Source organism: Cylas formicarius, unplaced genomic scaffold, assembly GCF_029955315.1.
Source record: "Cylas formicarius isolate icCylForm1 unplaced genomic scaffold, icCylForm1.1 PGA_scaffold_7__23_contigs__length_41026272, whole genome shotgun sequence".
Classification (NCBI taxonomy): Eukaryota; Metazoa; Arthropoda; class Insecta; order Coleoptera; family Brentidae; genus Cylas; species Cylas formicarius.
In genome coordinates this window covers 32,391,270-32,416,670 of record NW_026844352.1, presented here as the reverse complement: position 1 = coordinate 32,416,670, position 25,401 = coordinate 32,391,270, and the positions used below count along the sequence as shown (strand labels likewise).

Below are 25,401 nucleotides of genomic sequence, written 5' to 3'. Positions count from 1 at the left end.
CCCGTTGGCTGCTGCGCATCGCTCTGCTGTTTGATTATCGTTCTCCACGTGTTGGGTAAATGCAGAGCGTCGTCTCTCGTATTGAGGTGTCCGGACTTTTCTATTTCGATGGCCTCTCGTATAATCCTAGTCCTAAAATCAGGAATATTAGCTATTTGTTTGCAAGTGCCGAAATCAATTTTATGGCCTGTCTGATGTTGGTGCTGAAACAAAGCAGATGTTGTTTGTTTGTTTCTTATGGCTAAACGATGTTCCTCGAGCCTGGCTGAAATCCTTCTGTTGGTCTGTCCCACATACGTCAGGCTGCACGATCCGCATGCTACACTGTATACTCCTTGGTTTTCCAGAGTAATTTTTTGTTTTGGGTTTCTTAGTATTGCTCCGATGGTATGGTCAGGTTTGTATGCCGTTGATATGTCGTGTTTCCGTAATATTCGGCCGATTTTGTCAGTAACCCCCTTGATGTATGGCAGGACAGCGATCGATCTTCGTTGGGTCTCGTCCTGCACTCTCTGCTGCGGCTGTTGTTGTTTACTGATTGCATTGCTGAGGGTGCGCCTTTGGTATCCGTTTTGTTGAAGACAGGTACTAATTTTCTTCAGTTCTTTATCTCTGTTCCTCTCGCTTGTGAGCCTGAAGGACCGAGCAATTAATGTATTTGCCACTGCCTGTATCTGTGATGGGTGGTGATGAGATTTAGCGTTCAGATATCTATTGGTGTGTGTTGGTTTTCTATAGACAGTGTGTTCCAAGTGTCCATCTTCGGTCCTTGTGATGTGCACATCTAAAAAGGGCAGACTGTTATCCTCTTCAAGTTCTATTGTAAATTGAATCCTTGGGTGAATGGAATTCAGATGATCTAGGAATTTCAAAAGCTCCTCCTTGCCAAAAGGCCATACAACAAATACGTCATCAACGTATCTTGTCCATAGTTTTGGCTTCAGATTTGCCTTCTCTATTGCTTTCTTTTCGAAGTAAATCATGAAGAGGTTGGCAATCACAGGTGAGAGAGATGATCCCATTGCTGCTCCATCTATTTGTCGGTAAATTTTCCCGTTGTGCATAAAGTAAGCGTTTTTCAGGCAATGTCTTGACAGATCCATTATGTATGGCGGAAGATCTTCGTTTTCTTCTATAAGCAAGAGTGCCTCTTCTACTGGAATACTCGGGTAGAGGGATTTGACATCGAAACTTGCCATAATGTCGTCCTTGTCCATCCTGAGAGAACCTAAAATCTGAGTGAAATGTTCTGAGTTTTTAACATAGGAATCTGCCTTTTCCACTATAGGCTGGAAAAACATCTGGCCAGTGCACTTCAGCCTATAGTGGAAAAGGCAGATTCCTATGTTAAAAACTCAGAACATTTCACTCAGATTTTAGGTTCTCTCAGGATGGACAAGGACGACATTATGGCAAGTTTCGATGTCAAATCCCTCTACCCGAGTATTCCAGTAGAAGAGGCACTCTTGCTTATAGAAGAAAACGAAGATCTTCCGCCATACATAATGGATCTGTCAAGACATTGCCTGAAAAACGCTTACTTTATGCACAACGGGAAAATTTACCGACAAATAGATGGAGCAGCAATGGGATCATCTCTCTCACCTGTGATTGCCAACCTCTTCATGATTTACTTCGAAAAGAAAGCAATAGAGAAGGCAAATCTGAAGCCAAAACTATGGACAAGATACGTTGATGACGTATTTGTTGTATGGCCTTTTGGCAAGGAGGAGCTTTTGAAATTCCTAGATCATCTGAATTCCATTCACCCAAGGATTCAATTTACAATAGAACTTGAAGAGGATAACAGTCTGCCCTTTTTAGATGTGCACATCACAAGGACCGAAGATGGACACTTGGAACACACTGTCTATAGAAAACCAACACACACCAATAGATATCTGAACGCTAAATCTCATCACCACCCATCACAGATACAGGCAGTGGCAAATACATTAATTGCTCGGTCCTTCAGGCTCACAAGCGAGAGGAACAGAGATAAAGAACTGAAGAAAATTAGTACCTGTCTTCAACAAAACGGATACCAAAGGCGCACCCTCAGCAATGCAATCAGTAAACAACAACAGCCGCAGCAGAGAGTGCAGGACGAGACCCAACGAAGATCGATCGCTGTCCTGCCATACATCAAGGGGGTTACTGACAAAATCGGCCGAATATTACGGAAACACGACATATCAACGGCATACAAACCTGACCATACCATCGGAGCAATACTAAGAAACCCAAAACAAAAAATTACTCTGGAAAACCAAGGAGTATACAGTGTAGCATGCGGATCGTGCAGCCTGACGTATGTGGGACAGACCAACAGAAGGATTTCAGCCAGGCTCGAGGAACATCGTTTAGCCATAAGAAACAAACAAACAACATCTGCTTTGTTTCAGCACCAACATCAGACAGGCCATAAAATTGATTTCGGCACTTGCAAACAAATAGCTAATATTCCTGATTTTAGGACTAGGATTATACGAGAGGCCATCGAAATAGAAAAGTCCGGACACCTCAATACGAGAGACGACGCTCTGCATTTACCCAACACGTGGAGAACGATAATCAAACAGCAGAGCGATGCGCAGCAGCCAACGGGGACATCGCAACTACGATCGGGCGAAATTAACAACGCGACAATTCAGGGGGCGGAGCCACCTCCCCCCACGCACAAGCGGCACCGTTACTATCTCCGGCGCAGAGTATAAATACCGCACGCACCGCCGATAACCTCCCAGTGTTCGAAGTGTTTTCGGAGCGCGAGCATTGAAGATGCCAAGTGAGATTTTGGCGAAACGTCTGCAGGATTCCAGTCGGATGCAAGATTTGCAGGATTCCAGTCGGATGCAGGATTCCAGTCGGAGTTCAACGAGCGAACGGATGATATCCCGGAATATAGTGTCATCACATTTTTCCATCCGTGAATCAATACGTGAGAATATCATACACCTTTACGGGAAGGAGATCTTTACAGCCACCAAGTGTTATGAAAAACTAAGACAAAGGAGGGTTATTTCGCTGTGCAACTTGAATTTTCTTAAAAGCTGCCGCAACCAGAACTTGCTGCCAACATTTACAAGGTTGTCTTATCACACACGCACCAGAAAGACACAAGCTATCCTGGACAAAGCTAGCAAGGCCCTACTCCAAGACCAGATCAGGCGGACCCGGTACGAAATTAGTGAGACTGAGCTACAACTTTTCAGACTCCACCTGAAACTGAGCAACAAGATCCATCAGTTGCTGTGGGACCGCATAGAATTATTAACATCATGGCGCACTGAGAAAGACAAGGACATCACGTCAAAAAAACTGAGGAAGAAATTAGAAATCCTTCAGTCAAATTCCAAAAAATCAGGACAAGTGCCAAATACAAACCGAAGCAGTACAGTTCATAATATTTCAGCATACCATCTTTCCGATACAGAAGTCAGCGTACTGAATAAAGGATTTAACTACGCAATAGCTCCAAAAAGAGTACCCGTCGAAGAGATCGTTTCCAACGTCGAAGCAAGTCTCTCCACCATAGACGAACAAGATGCGGAGTTAATTAGGCAAGATGTCGCCAGAGTCTTAAGACAGTCAAAACCACCGCAACCAAACTTAAGCAGAGAAGAAATGCAAGCCTTAAGGAATCTAAACAAAAACGAAAACATTCTAATAATGCCAGCAGACAAAGGAAATGCCACTGTCGTCATGAATATGTCGGATTATAATGCAAAATTGGAGGATATTTTGAACGACCCAATATACAAACTAGTCACCAGAGATCCCACGACATATTTGGAAAAAACAACTAAGTCCAAAATTCTCGATTCATCAATAAACGAGGATACAAAGAAGAAACTTATTCCGAGGGAAAAATCGAGTCGTTGCCCAAAATTCTACGGGCTCCCAAAGATCCATAAGGACGGGGTTCCCCTGCGTCCAATCGTAAGCGCCTTTAACTCACCATTATGCAAGCTGGAAAAACATCTGGCCAGTGCACTTCAGCCTATAGTGGAAAAGGCAGATTCCTATGTTAAAAACTCAGAACATTTCACTCAGATTTTAGGTTCTCTCAGGATGGACAAGGACGACATTATGGCAAGTTTCGATGTCAAATCCCTCTACCCGAGTATTCCAGTAGAAGAGGCACTCTTGCTTATAGAAGAAAACGAAGATCTTCCGCCATACATAATGGATCTGTCAAGACATTGCCTGAAAAACGCTTACTTTATGCACAACGGGAAAATTTACCGACAAATAGATGGAGCAGCAATGGGATCATCTCTCTCACCTGTGATTGCCAACCTCTTCATGATTTACTTCGAAAAGAAAGCAATAGAGAAGGCAAATCTGAAGCCAAAACTATGGACAAGATACGTTGATGACGTATTTGTTGTATGGCCTTTTGGCAAGGAGGAGCTTTTGAAATTCCTAGATCATCTGAATTCCATTCACCCAAGGATTCAATTTACAATAGAACTTGAAGAGGATAACAGTCTGCCCTTTTTAGATGTGCACATCACAAGGACCGAAGATGGACACTTGGAACACACTGTCTATAGAAAACCAACACACACCAATAGATATCTGAACGCTAAATCTCATCACCACCCATCACAGATACAGGCAGTGGCAAATACATTAATTGCTCGGTCCTTCAGGCTCACAAGCGAGAGGAACAGAGATAAAGAACTGAAGAAAATTAGTACCTGTCTTCAACAAAACGGATACCAAAGGCGCACCCTCAGCAATGCAATCAGTAAACAACAACAGCCGCAGCAGAGAGTGCAGGACGAGACCCAACGAAGATCGATCGCTGTCCTGCCATACATCAAGGGGGTTACTGACAAAATCGGCCGAATATTACGGAAACACGACATATCAACGGCATACAAACCTGACCATACCATCGGAGCAATACTAAGAAACCCAAAACAAAAAATTACTCTGGAAAACCAAGGAGTATACAGTGTAGCATGCGGATCGTGCAGCCTGACGTATGTGGGACAGACCAACAGAAGGATTTCAGCCAGGCTCGAGGAACATCGTTTAGCCATAAGAAACAAACAAACAACATCTGCTTTGTTTCAGCACCAACATCAGACAGGCCATAAAATTGATTTCGGCACTTGCAAACAAATAGCTAATATTCCTGATTTTAGGACTAGGATTATACGAGAGGCCATCGAAATAGAAAAGTCCGGACACCTCAATACGAGAGACGACGCTCTGCATTTACCCAACACGTGGAGAACGATAATCAAACAGCAGAGCGATGCGCAGCAGCCAACGGGGACATCGCAACTACGATCGGGCGAAATTAACAACGCGACAATTCAGGGGGCGGAGCCACCTCCCCCCACGCACAAGCGGCACCGTTACTATCTCCGGCGCAGAGTATAAATACCGCACGCACCGCCGATAACCTCCCAGTGTTCGAAGTGTTTTCGGAGCGCGAGCATTGAAGATGCCAAGTGAGATTTTGGCGAAACGTCTGCAGGATTCCAGTCGGATGCAAGATTTGCAGGATTCCAGTCGGATGCAGGATTCCAGTCGGAGTTCAACGAGCGAACGGATGATATCCCGGAATATAGTGTCATCACATTTTTCCATCCGTGAATCAATACGTGAGAATATCATACACCTTTACGGGAAGGAGATCTTTACAGCCACCAAGTGTTATGAAAAACTAAGACAAAGGAGGGTTATTTCGCTGTGCAACTTGAATTTTCTTAAAAGCTGCCGCAACCAGAACTTGCTGCCAACATTTACAAGGTTGTCTTATCACACACGCACCAGAAAGACACAAGCTATCCTGGACAAAGCTAGCAAGGCCCTACTCCAAGACCAGATCAGGCGGACCCGGTACGAAATTAGTGAGACTGAGCTACAACTTTTCAGACTCCACCTGAAACTGAGCAACAAGATCCATCAGTTGCTGTGGGACCGCATAGAATTATTAACATCATGGCGCACTGAGAAAGACAAGGACATCACGTCAAAAAAACTGAGGAAGAAATTAGAAATCCTTCAGTCAAATTCCAAAAAATCAGGACAAGTGCCAAATACAAACCGAAGCAGTACAGTTCATAATATTTCAGCATACCATCTTTCCGATACAGAAGTCAGCGTACTGAATAAAGGATTTAACTACGCAATAGCTCCAAAAAGAGTACCCGTCGAAGAGATCGTTTCCAACGTCGAAGCAAGTCTCTCCACCATAGACGAACAAGATGCGGAGTTAATTAGGCAAGATGTCGCCAGAGTCTTAAGACAGTCAAAACCACCGCAACCAAACTTAAGCAGAGAAGAAATGCAAGCCTTAAGGAATCTAAACAAAAACGAAAACATTCTAATAATGCCAGCAGACAAAGGAAATGCCACTGTCGTCATGAATATGTCGGATTATAATGCAAAATTGGAGGATATTTTGAACGACCCAATATACAAACTAGTCACCAGAGATCCCACGACATATTTGGAAAAAACAACTAAGTCCAAAATTCTCGATTCATCAATAAACGAGGATACAAAGAAGAAACTTATTCCGAGGGAAAAATCGAGTCGTTGCCCAAAATTCTACGGGCTCCCAAAGATCCATAAGGACGGGGTTCCCCTGCGTCCAATCGTAAGCGCCTTTAACTCACCATTATGCAAGCTGGAAAAACATCTGGCCAGTGCACTTCAGCCTATAGTGGAAAAGGCAGATTCCTATGTTAAAAACTCAGAACATTTCACCCTAAAAAACAAAAGATCAATATGATTGTAGCATTGACTGATCGCATTAAAAAAAAAATTGTCACCATAGTCTGTTAAATAAGAACTTATTGTTATTAAGGAACCTACTAATTAATAATAAATACCCACCATCGTTAATAAATAAAATTCTCTCCTGTAATAGTGCCACTACAGACCTGCCTAATGCTTTACAACCACAGCTTAATGTTAATAATGAGTTGCCTAGTTTTGGCAAACTACAGTATATAGATAGATTGTCCCCGGCTCTGATTAGGATCTTTAAAGATACTAATATAAAAATTGCCAATTACAACTTAAGACCCCTCAAATCTTTCTATTCCAATCTTAAAGACATTACCCCATCGTTACATAAATCAGACGTTGTATATTGCATTAAATGCTCTTGCAATTTAATTTACATTGGTCATACTTCACAGAAGTTAAAAAAACGGCTAACACTTCATAAAAGTGATTGTAAGTTAAAACCAAATATTACTAGTTTAAGTGCTCATGTCAATGATACCGGACATAGTGTCATGTACGATGAAGCGGTAGTATTAAAGAGTGAAAAGAACCTCTTCAAACGTAAGTTTTTAGAGATGTGTTATATTAACTGTTGTAGTAATAGCCTCAACAGAAAGAAGGATGTTGAGGGTCTTAGTAGCATCTACACCTATCTTCTTAAGCAGAGTCGTACTGCGAAGCATAAGCTACCAGAGTTTTTTGATACGGTCAGGTTGTAGTGGGTTGCTAAATTTGTTGCTATTAATGTTTAAAAACAGTTTCCTTTCTTTGTTTCTTTCTCCCCGTCCTAAAGGATTGTTTCTAATTACCCTTAACGTTAACTTCAATAATGTAAACATAGTTATATAAATAGTGTACAATGGGTGCATATTTGAAAGAATTCTGTTTGAAATTCCCTCCCTTGTTTGGTGTTTTACATATGTTATGGTTGGCTGTACAGTTGGTATCATTGACTGGTTTTTTGGTTGTGGCTTTTTTAGGTTATTGCGAATTGTTAATAAGTTCCCGCACATTTAGTTTTCCTTCTCGACAATACGAAGTGTCATTTGTAACAAATCGGCTGTTTTTTTTTTTTCATCTTTTAATATTTTATCAATCCGGATATTTTATTGACCTTAACGTTTTATGTTAGTGGGTTTGTTTTGTAACGTTGTGGTGGATGTTAATATTTTTTACAATTGTAAATTTTTTCCATAAATTTCATCCATCGAGTGTTATGTTGATAGTTAGAGCGGGCGAAACACTTTATTTTATATACCAATGTCATCTCTCTATATGTAGAGGTTGAAAGAAGCGTGTTGTGTAAGTTTTTTTCACTATTTTTTGGTCCTGATGAAGCCTGTATCCATGGGCGAAAGCTAGATATTACAATAAATTGCCACTTTGCTTTGAGCTTCAACATCTTTTATTGCTCCCTTTACGGCGATCCATCGAAGTTGGGGTGATCCCAATAATTAACAGTTTGTTTGTGTGTTACCAGTAGCCCCGTTACTGTCCTTCGCTTCTTATATATATATATATATATATATATATATATATATATATATATATATATATATATATATATATATATATATATATATATATATATATATATATATATATATATATATATGATGACACTATATTCCGGGATATCATCCGTTCGCTCGTTGAACTCCGACTGGAATCCTGCATCCGACTGGAATCCTGCAAATCCTGCATCCGACTGGAATCCCGCAGACGTTTCGCCAAAATCTCACTTGGCATCTTCAATGCTCGCGCTCCGAAAACACTTCGAACACTCACAGTGTTTTCGGAGCGCGAGCATTGAAGATGCCAAGTGAGATTTTGGCGAAACGTCTGCAGGATTCCAGTCGGAAGCAGGATTCCAGTCGGAGTTCAACGAGCGAACGGATGATATCCCGGAATATAGTGTCATATATATATATATATATATATATATATATATATATATATATATATATATATATATATATATATATATATATATATATATATATATATATATATATATATATATATATATATATATATATATATATATATATATATATATATATATATATATATATATATATATATATATATATATATATATATATATATATATATATTATCATATACAGAAAATGCCATCAGTGTTTGATGAGTCGGATGTTTCACATTTTTAGTTTTGAATATAAAACAAACTGCATGAATTGCCCGATTATTACGAATATGAAACTAACCAGTAAGGAAAACGCAAAGGTCAGTTACAAATTTACAATTTTTGCAAAATTATTTTTTTTGGTTTTCGTCAGTTTTGTATACATTTGGTTAGTTTTGCTAAATTTTTTGTTGTTTCTGCCAATATTTTTAAAAACATATTTTTATTTGCCACCTGAATCAATCTTTAAACAAAAAACTAAGCCAAAAAACTAAAACAGAAATTTGTCAACGGTAGTATATTTATCAATAAAAAGTTTAACTCTATCGACAATTTAGCGCTAGAGCTCTCAATAAATAATACTCGCTTTGCAACGCTTCCCAGACCTACACAACGGCACTCGCTACCTCTTCACTTTGATAATAACATTAGCTTGATTTATTTGAGTGAAAATATTTCACTATGTTCTGATACTTTCCAGAAAAATATTTTGTCTCCTAGATGATACATGTTGTTATTACTTACAATTAATGTCTACTTCAATACATATACTATATATACGGACGACACATTCGCATTCTGGTCGCAACCGACAGACAAGAGAACAACGAAAAACGGAGACACAAAGGACAGGACAACAACAAAACGCGGACATCTTGGAATATATTTTTTTATATTGTCTTATAAACATATAACATTGACATAAACAAAAAACGAGGTCCAATGGTGGTAGGTAGGAGCATCATTAGACATACTCTGGACGCCCACCCTTAGTGTGCGGATTAAAACAAAATTACAAACGAGACGGGCACGGCGACACTCATGCTTCCACCTCCTGTACCTTCTCTCCTTTCTTGGACCAGTCTGGTTTCTTCTGCAAAATGTAAAAGAGAAAAAAACAAATCAGTCAGAGCTTAATAGTCGGGTTTATTGAAACCAGCCCTTCGTGATTCAATCATACTGCTAGGGTAGTTTCAATAAACTTTTCAAGAGGGTGCATTTTTGCTATAGAGGGCTGTGCACGAAATAATACAGGGCGGGTGATAAAACTAGACCTTCTTTAAGGGCAAATGTGAACTGTGTGCGAACAAAGCAGAGATGTTAACGGAGAGATTTATATTACAACTAATACGTTAAGGGGTTGCTTGCGTTAAATTTATAGGCACGTAAAGCTGGTTTAGCTCACCTTTATTCCGTGGAATATTAGGAAAAAAAATGCATAGAAAATTATGCAAAAAAAGGCTAAAAAAAAGTGCGACAAAAACATGGAATGAAATCGAAATTCATCCGTAAAATAAATGTATTTGTTTTTTTTTTCGTGTGCTAGACAACTCCACAGTATAATGTTTTAAAAAATCCAGTCAAAACTGGGAAGGGGGGCGTGAAAAAAATTATTTCTTCTGCCACTCAGCTTTCTCTTGCTTCGGCTTCTGCAAAATCAAGGCGTCCATTTAGAATCTAGACAGTGGGCAACTATCTAAAAGACTTAAAGTTTCCCTAAACTATAGGAAGTACGAAAACGTGGCAATGCTTCGGCGCTATGTTTTTTTCGAATCGCCGTTATTCACATGGTAAAGAAAGCTTTATGTATGGACGTCACGCGACAAAATCGTTAATTACCTCTTTGTCTTCCTCCTCGAGGGTGAACTCTTTCTTCTTGACGACCTTGAGCTGGTTACGGAAGTTGAATTCGGCCGCCTTCTTCTGTAGCTTGGCGAATTTGTTCTCGTACTTGGACACCTTCTTCAGGGTGGGCTTGACGCTGCGCAAAAAAGGGCAGGAGAGTTAAAAGGGTTCGCAGTTTGAAGAAATCAACTTACAATTTGCCTCGGAGGTCGTTCACTTGGCTGTTCAAGTCGGCGATCTAAATAAAGCATGTCGTCAGTGAGGTCCGTTTGGGGGCGGTGGGTGGGTGAAAGTTTTGACGGAAAACGCCTCGCCGAATTTTAAAGAAAACGCGACAATTCGACGAAACGCTTTATATCTTCGAAATCCGAGGTGGATTAACAACTAAATAAATGAGGTTAGATTCGGCATTTATCGTCTCCAATTCTGTTAATAGTTGCATTTCTTTTAAAATTTGTTAGCACGAAATCAACCTCGGTATCCGACGTCTCTTTGCGGGCGAGCTGGCGAATTCGACGTCGATCTTTTTTTTTTCTTTAAAAAAATCACCATCGCGGTCACAATCTGACGTCTTATTCGCGCAACACCCCCTCAGCTCGAAAGTTGCGCGGAAAGCAGCGGTGAAACGGCGTGTCAAAACGGTGAACTAAGCGGAAGAAGAAAATGTGGGGTTAGTAACACCTGGAAACGTTACACGAAGCGGGGTTTACCGTGCGCCTGTGCGATCGATGAAAAATATACAAAATAAACCTACTGGGCGTGTGGAAGGGGGGGCGTTTCTACCACAAAAATCGTATACACAATATACAGGTACCGAGAAACGTCAAAAAAGGTAACGTCAGTTGTCTCCCTCCGAGGCTGTTGCCGGTCGCACGCAGCTGTTATCTAGACACGGGTTGGGAGTAACTGTGGTTGGAGGGCTGGAGGAGGAACGGGATAGAGCATGGCACTTTTTGGTACCGGCGTGGGTTCCGTTTTTTACCGCGACTCTTTCTCTCGCTCGAAATGGCGATTTGGAACGGGGGCGGGGGTCGTCAATTTTTTTTCGCGCTGTTGCCAAACGTCGCGCGTGCATGAAATGCCATGCCGTATCCGCGTGCGAGGGAAGGGGGTGGGGTCGGGCAGCAGCTAAAATTTGCGCGTGTGGCGGGGGTAGAAGCGGACACCGGTTATTGGCGACGACGGGAGAGTGGGGGTATTACGGCGAGACACTTCATGTGAACGTTACGGACATACGGAGACATTTTTATATTATTTACAGGGTGTGACGTTTTGAACGCGTCCGCGAGTGAAACTAACCACCTGGGACTTGAGTTAAGACACCAAAGAAAAGAAAACCGTTAGGACGGATGAGAATTCCGGCCGCCGCAATTGCAGTTGCGCTTTTGATCCGATCGTAGTTGGCCCCGGGCGCCCGGAAGGGGTTCTCGTCGAAATTCGAAATATGTAACTAAAAATTGTCGCCGGTTTCCGCCATATTCTCCACCATTGTTTAACCAAAATTAATGTTGTTATTACTTAAATTGAAGTTACGAGTGGCTAATGAACAATAATGGAAAAAGTGGCACGCCACTGCTTACTTTTAAAAACAGTGCTGAATTGGGATTTTGGTGAAAATCGATAATTGTTTTTATAAAACTTTTAATCTTGCCCTAATCAGTAAACACCTAAATATTTTCTCAAATATAACCCAATCACCTTGAGTACTTATTAGGATTTTTAATAATAGGTATTCTGTTTCTTCAAGTATCAAGTTAACTTAACAATCTATTGAGTAAAGTTAAAGTTTCTCACAAGATATCGAATTTGGCAAGAATCCCCTCAGCGTGGCGCGCCGCTAGGGCGCCGCGAGCTCGATCGGTATAGTCGTGCGATCGCAAGTGGGGGTAACCACGCTCATCACGTTATACTACTGACGCGCGAGCTCGCGGTTACAATTAATTCCCGTCAATGATAATGATGCACATTATGCGTACGCCATGTCTATATGTGGTGGTAATATCGTATATGTTATCGTGGTACCTCGTAGTCTCGCTTACGCACTTCGCGTTCCAAATCCCACTTCTGCTCTTCGCAAATATAGATGCGGTCATAGTAGTCTTTAATTATTTTCTTAAGGATCCCTGAAATCGGAAACGGAACCAGCAATCAATTAAAAGGTCGTCGGTCGTCGAGTCTCCCTTTGAGAAGAGTGGGTGGAGTCTAGCCTGCGCTATGGAGACTGCGGCGGATGTTTTTTCAGGTTTAGGTTAGATTTAGATGATCTCGTGAAGGTGGGGGATTAGGTGGCGGGAGAACGTGGGGCGTTGCTTGGGTACACAAATCGGATAACATATACGATTGCGTAGTAACACTACAACTAAAAAAAACAACTCACAAATGTACATTAAGAAGAGAAACGAGAATCCCAGTCGTGTACCCAAACAGCGTTCATGGGGGTATTTAGGAGAGGGGCAGATAATTATTCTACACATCGGCACGGGTCGTTCAGCGAAAAATAATATATACAAGGCAGGTCAAAGTGAAACACTAACAAGGCCATTCCGTGTAAATCAGCGCCCTATGAAATAAATCGAAAAAAAAAATGTAACGTAAAAATAAACAAAATAAATGAGGCCTGTCTATCGTGTATATGGTATATATAAACAGAAAGCGTTTTGGTACCTCGCCATCTTTTATGCGTTCAATAACTTCTAAATCATATTTATCCCCTTCAAGTTTAACAATTCTTTGGTAATAGGACTGACAAACGGTTTGGATCTCGGCTAAAATAAACATAACATAACGGTTACCACACTAGAGCCATTCGGGTACTTTTCGGGGTTATCGGTTCGATATTTGAGATTCCATTGAGTACCGACGACATAAATTACACCTAAGAAGAATATTATCATAACTTTATTTCTTAATTTGTCATTTCTAAATAACTGCGTTTTATTTTTACCTATGCGTGAATAAAAAATAGATCCATGTGGTAGATATAAGCTTTTATCATAAATGATTTTGGAAAATCACTTTTATGTTATAAAACTCAATAGGAAATAGTTCCAAACTATACAAGGTGAGTTGAAAAGATACGTCAACACGTTTGTGTGTTGTTGGGCCATTTTTCTATTTCGTGGAAGGTGTCTATACACTTTATTTAAGCAATTTTTTAAATTATTTCTCTGAATCTTGTTACTCTTGTATTTTTTTAAGGAACTGCACCTTTTATTAGTTTTCCATGTTACCGTGATAATATCGGCACGTCCGGCGGGAAATATATTTTTCATAACCTCCAACTTAAAAGAAAAAAAAAAGCCTCAGAGCGTTTCCCCCGAAAAGCACCGCCACTGATTACACATTCGTAAGTGAGTAGGGGGTACGTGTAGGGTATATCGCAGCCGTTTTGGGCAATCCGCGCATTAAAAAAAAACTGTGGCGCCGCCGCTAGCATCGCGCCGGCAGCGACGACAAAAGGCTGGTGCAAAAAAGCTGTCTACGCGTATACAGGTGTTGGTTATTTCACGTAAGTCTACGCTGCTGGTGCTGATAACGTGCCCTATCGGGCGCCACTGTCTAACCTGAAAGTCCCGGAACTCCACCTCCTTCTCTAGATCGTATTTCTTATTTTCAAGTTCGGAGATGCGTCTATAGTATTGTTCACAGACTTGTTTACACGTAGCTAGAAGGTAGAAGCGCGTTTAAAAAATGAACCGCGCCACCAATGACGTCGCGAGCGGATCATACCATAGAAATATATATACAGAACCACAGGTCGAAAGATAACAGTTAGACCGCATCGCGCAAGTGTACCAACATTAATCAAAAAACAGCGTGCATCCTCAAAAATTCAAAACCCAAAAAGCAAAAAAAAAACTCGGCCAAGAATGCAGGAGAGAAAAAACGCGAGTCAGTAAAAGAGTTCTTTTAGTTCCAGCGGCCCAGCCGTGCAAGAGAGAATATTTATATATTATATGTGTATGCACAGTGTAGAGCACACAAAGTAGTGCCCTCAAAATCTAACCTCGTAGTCTTTCTTTTTAACTTGGTGTTCCAATTCCCATTTGGCGTCTTCTAGACCGCCAATTCTGCCGTAGTATTGTTTCAGAATGCTCTTTAGCTGTTCTGTATCGGAAATAATCGTTTTTTTTTCTCGTGTGGTTTGTGTTGGTGGTCAGTCTACGCGTTTCCGCATTCAGTTCTGTTTTTTTGGTTTTTAATGACAGAAGAGAGAGAGAGAGAGAGCAAGAGTAAGAACGTTTTAGGTTGATGATCTCAGGGCTTTTATTGGTGGATACTAATTGATTTTTATTTTATGTGTTAAAGTAGTTTAAGGTAGCCAGATAAGAATGGAAACTATATAGCTATTAGTAAAAATTTTATAACTGAATCTTGACGGTCCTAGAAATTTGAAAAAAAGGAATTGCACAGGTCTACAGTGATTTTTATGTTTGCTTGTTTGTATATTTTTGGTGGCCCTTTTTCCTAAAAAACGCTATATTTTTGTTCTACACGTCATTTTTTTATAGCGTTCTATATTTTAAAAATTTTATGTTATTAATATACTATGACATGAATATGTGTATTCCATGTTAGGCACGATAATTAAATGAATTGATTTCTATTAAATTAAATATGATTTGGGAACTCTGGATAATAATAGATTTCTCTTATGCGCAATTTGGTTGTATTGGTCGTCGTGCTGTGTTGGCGGCTGTTGTCGTCGTTGAAAAAGAAAAAATAAGAAACAAATTGTGTATCCCAATCTTGACTCTGATATTCGACCAGGACCTCATGGACCAGATCTTACCGAGACCGACCGCCCCAAAAGAACAAGAACACGTCGTATCGTCAGAATCAGAGGAATCTAATTCCGACCCAGATATCTCAGATTTCACACCAGATTTCAGAGAGCCGAAGTGTTTAACCAGAGCGAATTAAATGATTTAATTAGAGATTTGCACCTTCCAAAGGATGAATCCGAATTGTTAGCGTCCAGACTTCGTGACAAGCATTTATTTGCACCAAGCTTTTACCGTGATAGCGAAAAACATTTATGTCAATATTTTATTCAGGAAGAACCTGCAACAATATTCCTGACTTAGTTAAAAAGAAAAGGAAATGCACCTTATATAAAAGATGAATTTCGCCTGACTCAAGTAAGTGTAGTTAACTGATCTGTTGCACATTCGGTATATTTAAAAGAAACGTATGAAAATTTAGGACTTCTTTTGAAGAAAATAAACTACCAAGAACATCAGTGGGTACTTTGTGCATGATCCTAGGACAAGAGGCGGGTTATACAAAATTTTCATGCTTTATTTTGGGCAAGAGATAGACATTGGACTCAAATAGAATGGCCCTCTAGAACAAGCCTTACACCTGGTAGCAAGCAAAAATGTATTAAGACTTGTACTTGACCCCAAAAAAGGTTTATTGCCTCGTCTTCATATCATACTTGGCTTGATGAAGCAGTTTATTAAAGCCCTAGACAAGAATGGACTGTGTTTCAAATAATTGTGCCAGAAATGTCAAGCCATATCGGACGCCAATATAAAAGAAGGTAATTTTGTTGGGCTACAGATAAAAACATTATGCAAAAACAAGGATTTTCAAAACACAATGACCAATGTCGAGAAAAACGCATGCGTTTCATTTAACGAAGTAATTGGTAAGTTTCTTGGAAACTGTAAGGACGAAAACTACGGAAGTATTGTATATGTTACAACACTTTCATCGTTTAGGTTGTACTATGAGTTTGAAAATGCATTTCCTGTTTTCACAAATGAGCTATTTTCCTGAAAATCTTGGAGCAGTTAGCGACGAACAGGGAGAGAGGTTTCGCCAGGGCATAAAGGAAATGGGACTGTAGATGGAGCATAATGATGATGGCGCACTACTGTTGGATGTTATAGCCCTTAAACACAACTCAGGTTTCTGGCAAAAAGACGAAGATTTCAATCACAAAAGTCTGTGTAAAGTTTTTTTTTACCAGGATTCTACTTTTTTACTGAATAAAAAATAAATTATTTTAGAAATATCGTTTTTTTCCCTTAATGTTTGCAAAAAAAAACTTAAGTGATACAAATAAATGCATAGAATTTTTTAAATCAGCCTACCAAAATTATATAAAATCAGTTTTCAAAATAAAAACGTTTGTCAAAAAGTTTAAATTTGTAGACCTGTATTATCAAGTAAATCTGCTAAGACGATGCTACAAGTTAGGGGACGTGGGTGTTATTTTGAATTTTAAAACTCGGTTTCCAAAAAAAAAAAATTATGTTAACCATATCTCCAAAACGGCGTCTTTTAATAAAGTTGGAGTAATTAAAAAGAGCTTTTCCCAGGATACCAATCGTGCTATGAGTAACGCGATTGGGAAAAAAGAATAAATGCAACGACATGAGCTTTTTTGTCAATAGATAGTCAAATAAGGGCCTAATAACCCTGTACGAAACCGCATCTCAATATCTTTATCCTAATGTACAATATGAATAAAAGAATCCTCAAAAGAAAGTTGAATTTGGGAAAAAATTTCCATCCGAATTGTTATTGATTTCTATTTATCATATATCTTGTCATATATCATATTTAAGTAATTTAAACTAATTTCAATTAGAATTATAAAACAATTTTTTTTATGAAAAACCAACCAAAACTAAATATCTGAAAACAATTAAGCATTTGTTGGGGGGGGGGGGGCGGGGCAGAGATAGGTTGGATGGTTGGTGCGCTCCGAAGGCATTATAGAAGAAGTAATAAACGTAAATAATGACATTTTATTTTGATTTAAATATTAAACATTTCAAATCCTAAATAAAAAATTAGCATTATAGCAGCCTAGGAAAAACCCTTTTTAATGACTCCCAATTAAACAAAAAATATTTGAATTTGTCTTGGCTTTAAAATAGTACAACTTTAACTATGGTTAACATTAGAAATTTTTGTAGAAACCGAGTTTTAAAATTCAGCATAACAATGACGTCCCCTTGTGGATATTTCAGAAACTAGAAAATAGTTTCTGAAATATCCAGATTTCTAGGACCATCTGTTTACTTACTTGGACACCCGGTATTTTTTTGTGGTATACTTACTCGGCAGTTTTCAGAGAAAAGTTACTTTAAGTTTAAGATGGCGGTTCGGTCCCTTGGGAACCGGCATGGAAAGCTGGAAATATTTTCCTCAGTCTTCTTAAGGTCACTTTAGTAATAACACTCTTTACCCGAAATCTCGATAACGAATAGGTTACATTTTCATCTGGCCAGCCTGTAGAAGGATAAGAGGTAATAGTTTGGTGTTCGTTGGACGAATCACTTCGACAGTCGTACCCAACGCACAGTAAAATTCAAAAAACCGCGCTGCCCAAATGCGGAAACGATTAGATTCGACCTAAGATGCGCCTGCGCAGTGTCGAAATGTCGCGACGGCAATTCTAACCTTACCTTCATTAGCGTCGTCGATCAATTTCGGTTTACCGCAGCGTTCTTCGATGATGCGCCTCCTTTCCGCCGCTTTTCTCTCCTGTTCCTTCTTCAGTTCCTCAGCGGCTTTCTTTCTCAGCAGCAGCTGCGGGCGACGAAAATTTAGGCTTAAGTGGGGAAAAAGCGAGCGTGGGTGAGTGGAGACTCACCCTCAGTTTCTTCTTCCTCTCGGGTGTCATGAAACCTTTCTTGGCCTTCTTCGCCTTGGAGGCCTCCTCCATACGGGCCCTGACCTCGGCCCTTTTTCTCTCGATTTCAGCTTGTTTTCTCTTCTTTTCCTGTCGTTTTCGAATTAAGGTTAGTACGATGGCAGCGGTGCGCGCTCATTTTCGGAAACAACTGTTTAACTCATACAGTTGCGAAAGAAATTAGCAAATACGTATACAAGCCATTGACGTACGGGTAATCTGTTAACGATTTAAAAACTCTTAATTAATTAATTATTAATTGCGGCACGCCAATGCCCTGATTGGCGTGCCAAGTTTCCTAATGGCGCATTTAAATTAAACATTCAGATTGGTCCGGTTAAACAGTTGTTTCAACGAATAGCTTCGTCACCGACGTGACGTCACCGCCGGTCGTTTGGTTTTACGTGCCTCCTCCAACTTCTTTTTCTGAAACGGAAATAAGAAAATTAGTACAGTGCGCGGGGTGCCATTTTTCAATTTAGTCTCGCTCGAACACTCTGTGTATTGTAAAATTGCGTTAGGAATGACGTTATGCCCAATGCTGTCACAACAGTCGTGATGAAAGTATGGAAAAAGCGGATTGCATTTATTTTTCTCAAAAGTGAGGTTATGATGATGACTGACGGTTTGACATGTTAGTCTATCATCGCCAGCGTTTAGCTTTGGTTAATAACGTAGGCGACAAAAGTTATTTAGTCGATGTTAAAGAATTCAAACTCCTGTCGCATGTAATGTTACCGTTAATATTAGAGCAGATGGATCAATCAAACTGAAAACAGTTAAGGCTTTTCGTATTTTCCGATGCACGTAAAATCACAGCACCGGCCTTAACTGTCTGTTTACTTACTCCCCGTTCATGCAACTACGCACTACGACCACCCGTAAGGGTGGTTAAGGTATACTTAAGCGGAAACAGAAGCATCTACGTTCCAACAAAGCCATTGTTCTACTTTTGTCTCGACAAAGTCTTATACTTTCGGGGGCCTACAATTTTTTTTCGGCATCTGACTCGACAGCGATATTTACCTTTCAACAATTGTTTTTACGAGCCAGATACTGCCACTGATACTGTTGATGGTACGCCACATGAAAAAAAAAACAGTCGTTGATGCGCGCGTCGACTCTGACAGCTCGTCGCAAGAAGGGGCCTACGTACCTAACCTCGTCGTCCGCCATTTTGCTTGATCCGCTTGTCCTGAAAATACCACGTCATTTGTTAAGCATTTTCTTGGTTTTGATTGGTCAGTTTCATAACGACGCAGGGATTTTAGTTAACACGGGGTATGTGATAAAAATTAATTGAGTTTTTTCATTGGAGAATGTAGAGGAATGAAATTTGTGCGGTTTTGACGCTTGTCATATGCTCCAACCAACTTAATAGAATTCTTTCCTTTTTCACAATAGGCGAAAGCGAATGCAACCAAATTTTTGATCTTATTCCCATGGAATATATGAAAAACCAATCTAATGGAATCCTGCCCAAATAAGGAAAGGTGACTTTTTGTACGGAGTGACAAAACAGTGTCATCAAAATAAAGAAAAAGTTTGTCGTCAATTTCACATTAAATATTCGTAATAAAAAGCTTACAAATTATCCTGGTAAACCGATAAATTTATTATTTATTGACCAATGAAATGAGAAAACTAATACATGTATACGGTGAAGTAAATGGGAAATAACATATAAGTGAATAATTCAAATAACAGAAATTGCAGTAAATATTTTTTAATGTTATATAGGGATTGAGCAGATATATTTAATATACATTCCGACCATTTTCTTCTATTTCTGTGTCCCTGTCAACGGTTCAGAAGTTTTACACCTGATTACACACCTTTTATTACTGTATTTCTGCCCCCCACCTCCCTGTACGCGGAATTCTCATCCGACATTATCTCTGGCACCCTTTTCAAAGTCTCCGTTATAGCGAAAATATCACGCAACAGTTATATTTAAATCAGCTATCCTTAACAGATTTTTGTTTCGGTCTAAAATCTCTTCGAGTTAATTTTAGAACGCGGGTTTGGACACCCGCCAACATTCGACACCGAAGACGATAGTTCGCCTAATTTGGACGCACTTGGTACGGTGTTAAGTTTCCAGCACTTTTTTTTGTTGTTAAAGCGAGGGCGACAGTTTATTGAATAAACAATGCGATTGAGATGGTTGGAGGTAGAATTTAAAAGTAAAGACGAAAAACCAGGGTTTGCGATCCCATCTTTTTGGGTAACACAATAACCGAGCAGATTCTCCCTCTTGGGAGTGATACCCCACTTATATATTTATTGTGATGGTGATGGTAGCGAGAAACACTAGCTACGGGTGCCACTGCAGACCACTTGTACCACGCTTAATTTCACTCCCCCAGGCATCGCACTTCACCACCAAGATGGTCCCGCCCTCCCTGGTTTTATATAACGCCCTGAACGTACCTGTTGTGTAGATGGAAACTATTTGAGCAGCCACTTAGGGTAACCTGTGCTGACTGTCGAGAAAATCACCGGCGTACGAACGCCTGTCCCCTCTAACCTAAAAATAGCTCCCCCCCTCTACGTTCGGCAGTCCCGGACGCCCAGAAATAGTTTTAGTTCATTGTAACCTAACCTCACCGGGCGAATTGGGATTCCTTATAATTGTGTTCGGGAAACGAGACGCGCGTTTGCAAAAACAAGTCGCATCGAGGTTATATTTTGGTGAAATTTGAGATTTTCTCACGAGGAAGAAGCCAATGCAATTACGAAACCATCGCTTGATATATTTTAACTTATCAAATACGTTTTTGCAAATTTCAGTTTATTTATGTGCTAATTCAATTTCAAAACATTAATTAAACATTAACTTGACCTAATCGAAAGCCTCAATCTCTCTTCCTGGTTAAAGTATGATGTTGGCCATCGCGTAAATCAACTTCACCATCTGCAAAAACACGCTCAGACAGAAACTCCCAGGGAGGTAAAGAGTGTCTCAAAGTATATCGTCTTTTCGCAAAACAACTAATAATTTATTCATAGGCTGGGGACAAGACAGGGGCCAATCAGGTAGCCGTAGACGACGTGTTGGCTGAAATTAGTACTAGTGTTAAATAAGCCGTTTTACCCTGCGTTTCGAAAAAGCTTCATAAAAAATGTAAATAATAATGTATCTGTCGAGAGTTGGAAAATGCAGTAGGTACTCCACATTTTAAAAAATGAAAATTCTTACATTCGCATACAAAATAATGTAATGCCCATCGTAATTAATCGAAATCCTGACCGACTCTGAGAAATAAACAATTGAATTAAAAAATACTTATTCAGGTAATTAATTATAATTTGTATCTATTTATTGTCATCATATTTTCTGTTAATACTATTACGATTTTGTTGTAAATAAATAACTCTATCAGATGATTGATTGCCGTCGGCAAGTTATTTCAATAATTTCTGCCAATAGCCAAGGTGATATACTTTGAGACAAAGTATACACCCGCTGCACGTACAGCTAATTGAAAGGCCCGATCCACGTGAGCGTTGAGTATCCGTATGGGAGCGATCCTGGCCGATTTAGCTAGCAGGAGAGCGTACGCTTTGCGATTGGTGACGTTCCAAGTGTACCAATGGGCTTCGTAGACGGCATCGTACAATTCATTTTGCTGAAAACCCAATCAAGTCACCAAATCTCTCAACCCAACCTACCCAATTGTGTCGAGTACCGCGTTCATGTACGACTGGCCCGAATTGAAAAATCCTTCCTGAATCTGGAGAAAGATGCAGATCGACAGTATCCCTAACATCACGTTCTTGCCTCCCTACAATATATGTTTACTAATCGTGCTTCAGAGATTAAGTACCGGGTACCAAAATGGCGCAGCTGGAACCCAGCACCACAGTATTGCCAAAAACAGCGAACGTGGTGAGAGTCAAGTGTAGCTTCAGGTACTTTTCGAGTGACTCGTGGCTCCTACAACGCACGCAGTTCAAACACAATACATAAAACTTTAACTTATACTTTCTCCAGAAGCTGCTTGTGCCTATTTATGGCATACGTAAGTTTCTGCCACATCGCGTTCTGATAACGTCGGTTTCTGATCGGATTTTGTTCCCCCTGGTCCGTTTTAAACCCTACTCGTACAAATGGTACTACTTGTAAGGCTCCCATAAGTCATACAAACCTCTGATGTACTCGGCGAGAAGAGTCACTTGGACCTGCAGCTGCCGGAAGAAGTAAATAAAAGTGTATGGACACGCGATGGTCGGCACCATGGAAAGATTAGCCCAGACTATCACGGAAACCGTGAAGGAGATTTCCAAATTAGGGAAGTAGCTCGCCACCATTAAGATAGAGAAGTTTCCTTCCCTGAACTGGTCAATAAAAACTTGCTGCCACGTCCACGAGAATACAGCCAGCAGTACCGTAAATTTAAAATGGAAGTTGGTCTTGGAGAGGCTATCGAGGATTTTCGGTTTCACGCGAGGCCCCGCCGCGTCCAGAGCCCAGCAAATTTTGTTTTGAGCGGCTGTAAGGCCTTCGACATCCATAGTTAGCAGACAGGCGGTGGTGATTATCCACTACCAGATAATTTTGATGGAAAATTTGTTTTGATTGATGTATATACTTACGTGGACGTAAATCACGAGAAAGGGGATGTAGTCGGTGAGAAGGTCGGGTTGGAATTGGGGAGTGGAAATTAGGAAATGGCCCTGCAACATCACCAGAAACGATCCCACCGCCAAGAGGGCCCACAGGACGACCCTGACGTACTTGTTGGTGAGTAAAGTTACTACGAGAAAGTGCACGAAAGGCATTGCAGTAGCTTTTCTCGACATGGTCTATGTTGTGATATCGGGAACAATAATTTAGTTAATAAACTAGACTTAGTCGGTTTCTATTTATTTGATATTCTGCAAAGAGGGTCGGACCTTGCAACATTATTTTAGATGAGGTTTCGTTCCTAATTTTGTTTGTTCGTCATTTTTAGTAATGGGTGGATCGAGTTATTAATTGTATCAAATTAATTCTTAACGGGTTCACAAATTAAAGACATAGGCGTGCTTTTCTTTATCAAAATATAAATAAAATTCCTTTTTTCCAAAAACCAAATTACAATTATTATAGGAAAAGTCGTCATACGGTAATACTACTTGTTACTCTTTGGCTTTCATTTTATTGTCTATTTAATTTTTTAATTTTAATTATAGGCTTTTCTTTTCCTTTGGGTTTACTTATTACAGTGGTGGTCGTTTAGCGTATTTATTATTTCATTTCATATACAATATGGCGTCCTTATCTTTAAGTTGTCTATACTTTTCTATTTTTCGTTTTAGGGAAACTGAACAGGAACGCGACCCAGCGAAGATAGTCTGCCTTTATAGAAGCAGTGGTTAGGTCGGATTTTGAGTATCGCCGATATTTGATTTTTGATTGGCTCTCTTTTAATATGTCCGAGAAGTCTAATCGTATGTAGCCTATTCGCCATTAACCCCGCCCCTCGTTTCTACTTTCTTTTTGCTTGATCTCTGACATACGTATCTGTCTTATAGAGGGTGCCTGCGCAAGGAAGTATGTGCGGCAGAACAGGAACTGTTTTGCTCGATGAGATCGCTATCTCTCGCGCGCGGTTGCACGGTCCGATACCGACCAATTTGTTACAAAAACTAAACAAACCACGCTAAGTTCAAATTCACCCGTGAAACTCAATAACTGTGGAAAAGAGGTAAGTCCCTCTTTATGACGCGATATCCCTCTTTCGTGATTGATTGAATTAATTGATTGAGTTGAATATATTCAGTCCATTTAACGCATCCATAGCACCTGGAAACACGGTGAACTATTTTGATCAGTTCGATCGCCGCATTTTGAATTTTATTTTTTAAATTTTTAATGCAAACACTAGTAGCGTTAAAATATTAAAATTTTGAAATAGATATGTTGGAAGAAATAGGTGTACTTACCTCAACAATTCAGATACGCAAAAAAATCTTATTATTACTTTTGCATTATTTGAAAAATAATCCGAGATTATATTAATTATATTTTTTATTCAACCTGCAATTTTACATTTTGTCATTGCGGCAGATAAACTCAAGCAAATAATCTTCAGAATTAAAAATTAAAGGAAATTTTAGACGCAGCATTGATGGTTAAATACCTTAATTTCCAAGTTCCCTTTAAAGAGTTGAAAAATATCCAAATATAAAAAAAATAACCTTTTTTCTTCTTCTTCATGTGCCTATTCGTTTCGAATATTGGCGATCATTCTGGCTATGATGATAGCTTAGGTATTCAAGTTTTCTTCTCTTTATAGTGCTTATCATTTCCTTTTCCTTGTTCATTCTCTCCAGCTCTGACTCATATGATACCCTGTCCACCCATGAGATCCAAAGAATTCTTCGGGACAGCCATATTTCAAATGCTTCCAGCCTTTTTTGTGTTGCCTCGGTAAGTGTCCACGACACAACACCGTAGAGGAGTGTAGAGAAAACGTAGCATCTTAAGGGTCTGATTTTAATGTCCAGGTCTAGATTGTGGCTTTTAAAAGGCTTTGGCATTTTGATAAAGGCTTGCCTTGCTTTCTCTATTCTGCACTTAATCTCTTGAGAGTGATCCCATTGTTAATTAATTATCGTTCCCAGATAAGTGAACGTAGGAACCCGTTCCACTGATCTCTCTCTAATGAACAGTTGACAATTTTGGATATTTTGTTTAGTTATTATCATAAACTTGGTTTTACTCATGTTCATGCTTAGGCCATATTGGTCACTGGCGTCGTTTATCCTGTTCATTAACTCTTGCAAGCCATTCAAGCTATCAGCGAATACAGCAGTGTCGTCTGCATATCGAATGTCGTTAATATGTTCTCCGTTCAGTAGAATTCCATTGTCGATATTTTCCGAGGCTATAGCGAATATTTCCTCCGAGTACAAGTTGAAGATCAAAGGAGAAAAAATACATCCCTGTCTATCTGTATCAGACTTTATGACAGCTGTTTGATTCCAATATAAGTTTCCTATGATTCTAATATCCTTGTTATCCATTCCAGTATTGTTCAATACTTGCATCATCCTCTTGTGCTGTACGTATACGTCACAGTTCACGTCACGGCATCGCTGGAACAGCACTTGAAGACTTATAAAGTGAAGAAACTGCGTTTCCGCTACTCTTTCTTCGCATATCCTGTATATTCTTCGTTATCTTAAGAAACAGTTTCAGCGAGTGACTCATCAACCTGATTAATCT

The 25,401-nt window shown here is 39.7% G+C and overlaps 1 protein-coding gene across 13 annotated transcripts in view; it reads right to left on the bottom strand.

Annotated features, from left to right (window-relative positions):
* LOC132705645 (troponin I) overlaps window positions 1-20,744 on the bottom strand; it is a 27,048-nt gene extending 6,304 nt beyond the window's left edge. For 3 of the 13 annotated variants that reach the window (XR_009619483.1, XM_060676379.1, XM_060676386.1), the window contains exons 1-9: window positions 20,619-20,744; window positions 19,347-19,380; window positions 18,594-18,611; window positions 18,147-18,275; window positions 17,959-18,082; window positions 14,098-14,198; window positions 10,729-10,772; window positions 10,529-10,670; window positions 9,750-9,782 (exon numbers count right to left, since the gene is read on the bottom strand). Coding sequence is in view for 12 of the 13 variants with exons in the window: in XM_060676379.1 (XP_060532362.1) it covers window positions 9,750-9,782; window positions 10,529-10,670; window positions 10,729-10,772; window positions 14,098-14,198; window positions 17,959-18,082; window positions 18,147-18,275; window positions 18,594-18,611; window positions 19,347-19,361 (606 nt within the window). In the remaining variant the exon portion in view is untranslated. Of the gene's footprint in view, window positions 1-9,562; window positions 9,783-10,194; window positions 10,339-10,528; window positions 10,671-10,728; window positions 10,773-12,556; window positions 12,658-13,198; window positions 13,300-14,097; window positions 14,199-14,540; window positions 14,642-17,958; window positions 18,083-18,146; window positions 18,276-18,593; window positions 18,612-19,346; window positions 19,381-20,618 lie in introns of those variants that run through there. The other 10 variants (XM_060676382.1, XM_060676381.1, XM_060676380.1 and 7 more) reach the window with 10 other exon arrangements.
* Between the last annotated feature and the right edge of the window lie 4,657 nt (window positions 20,745-25,401).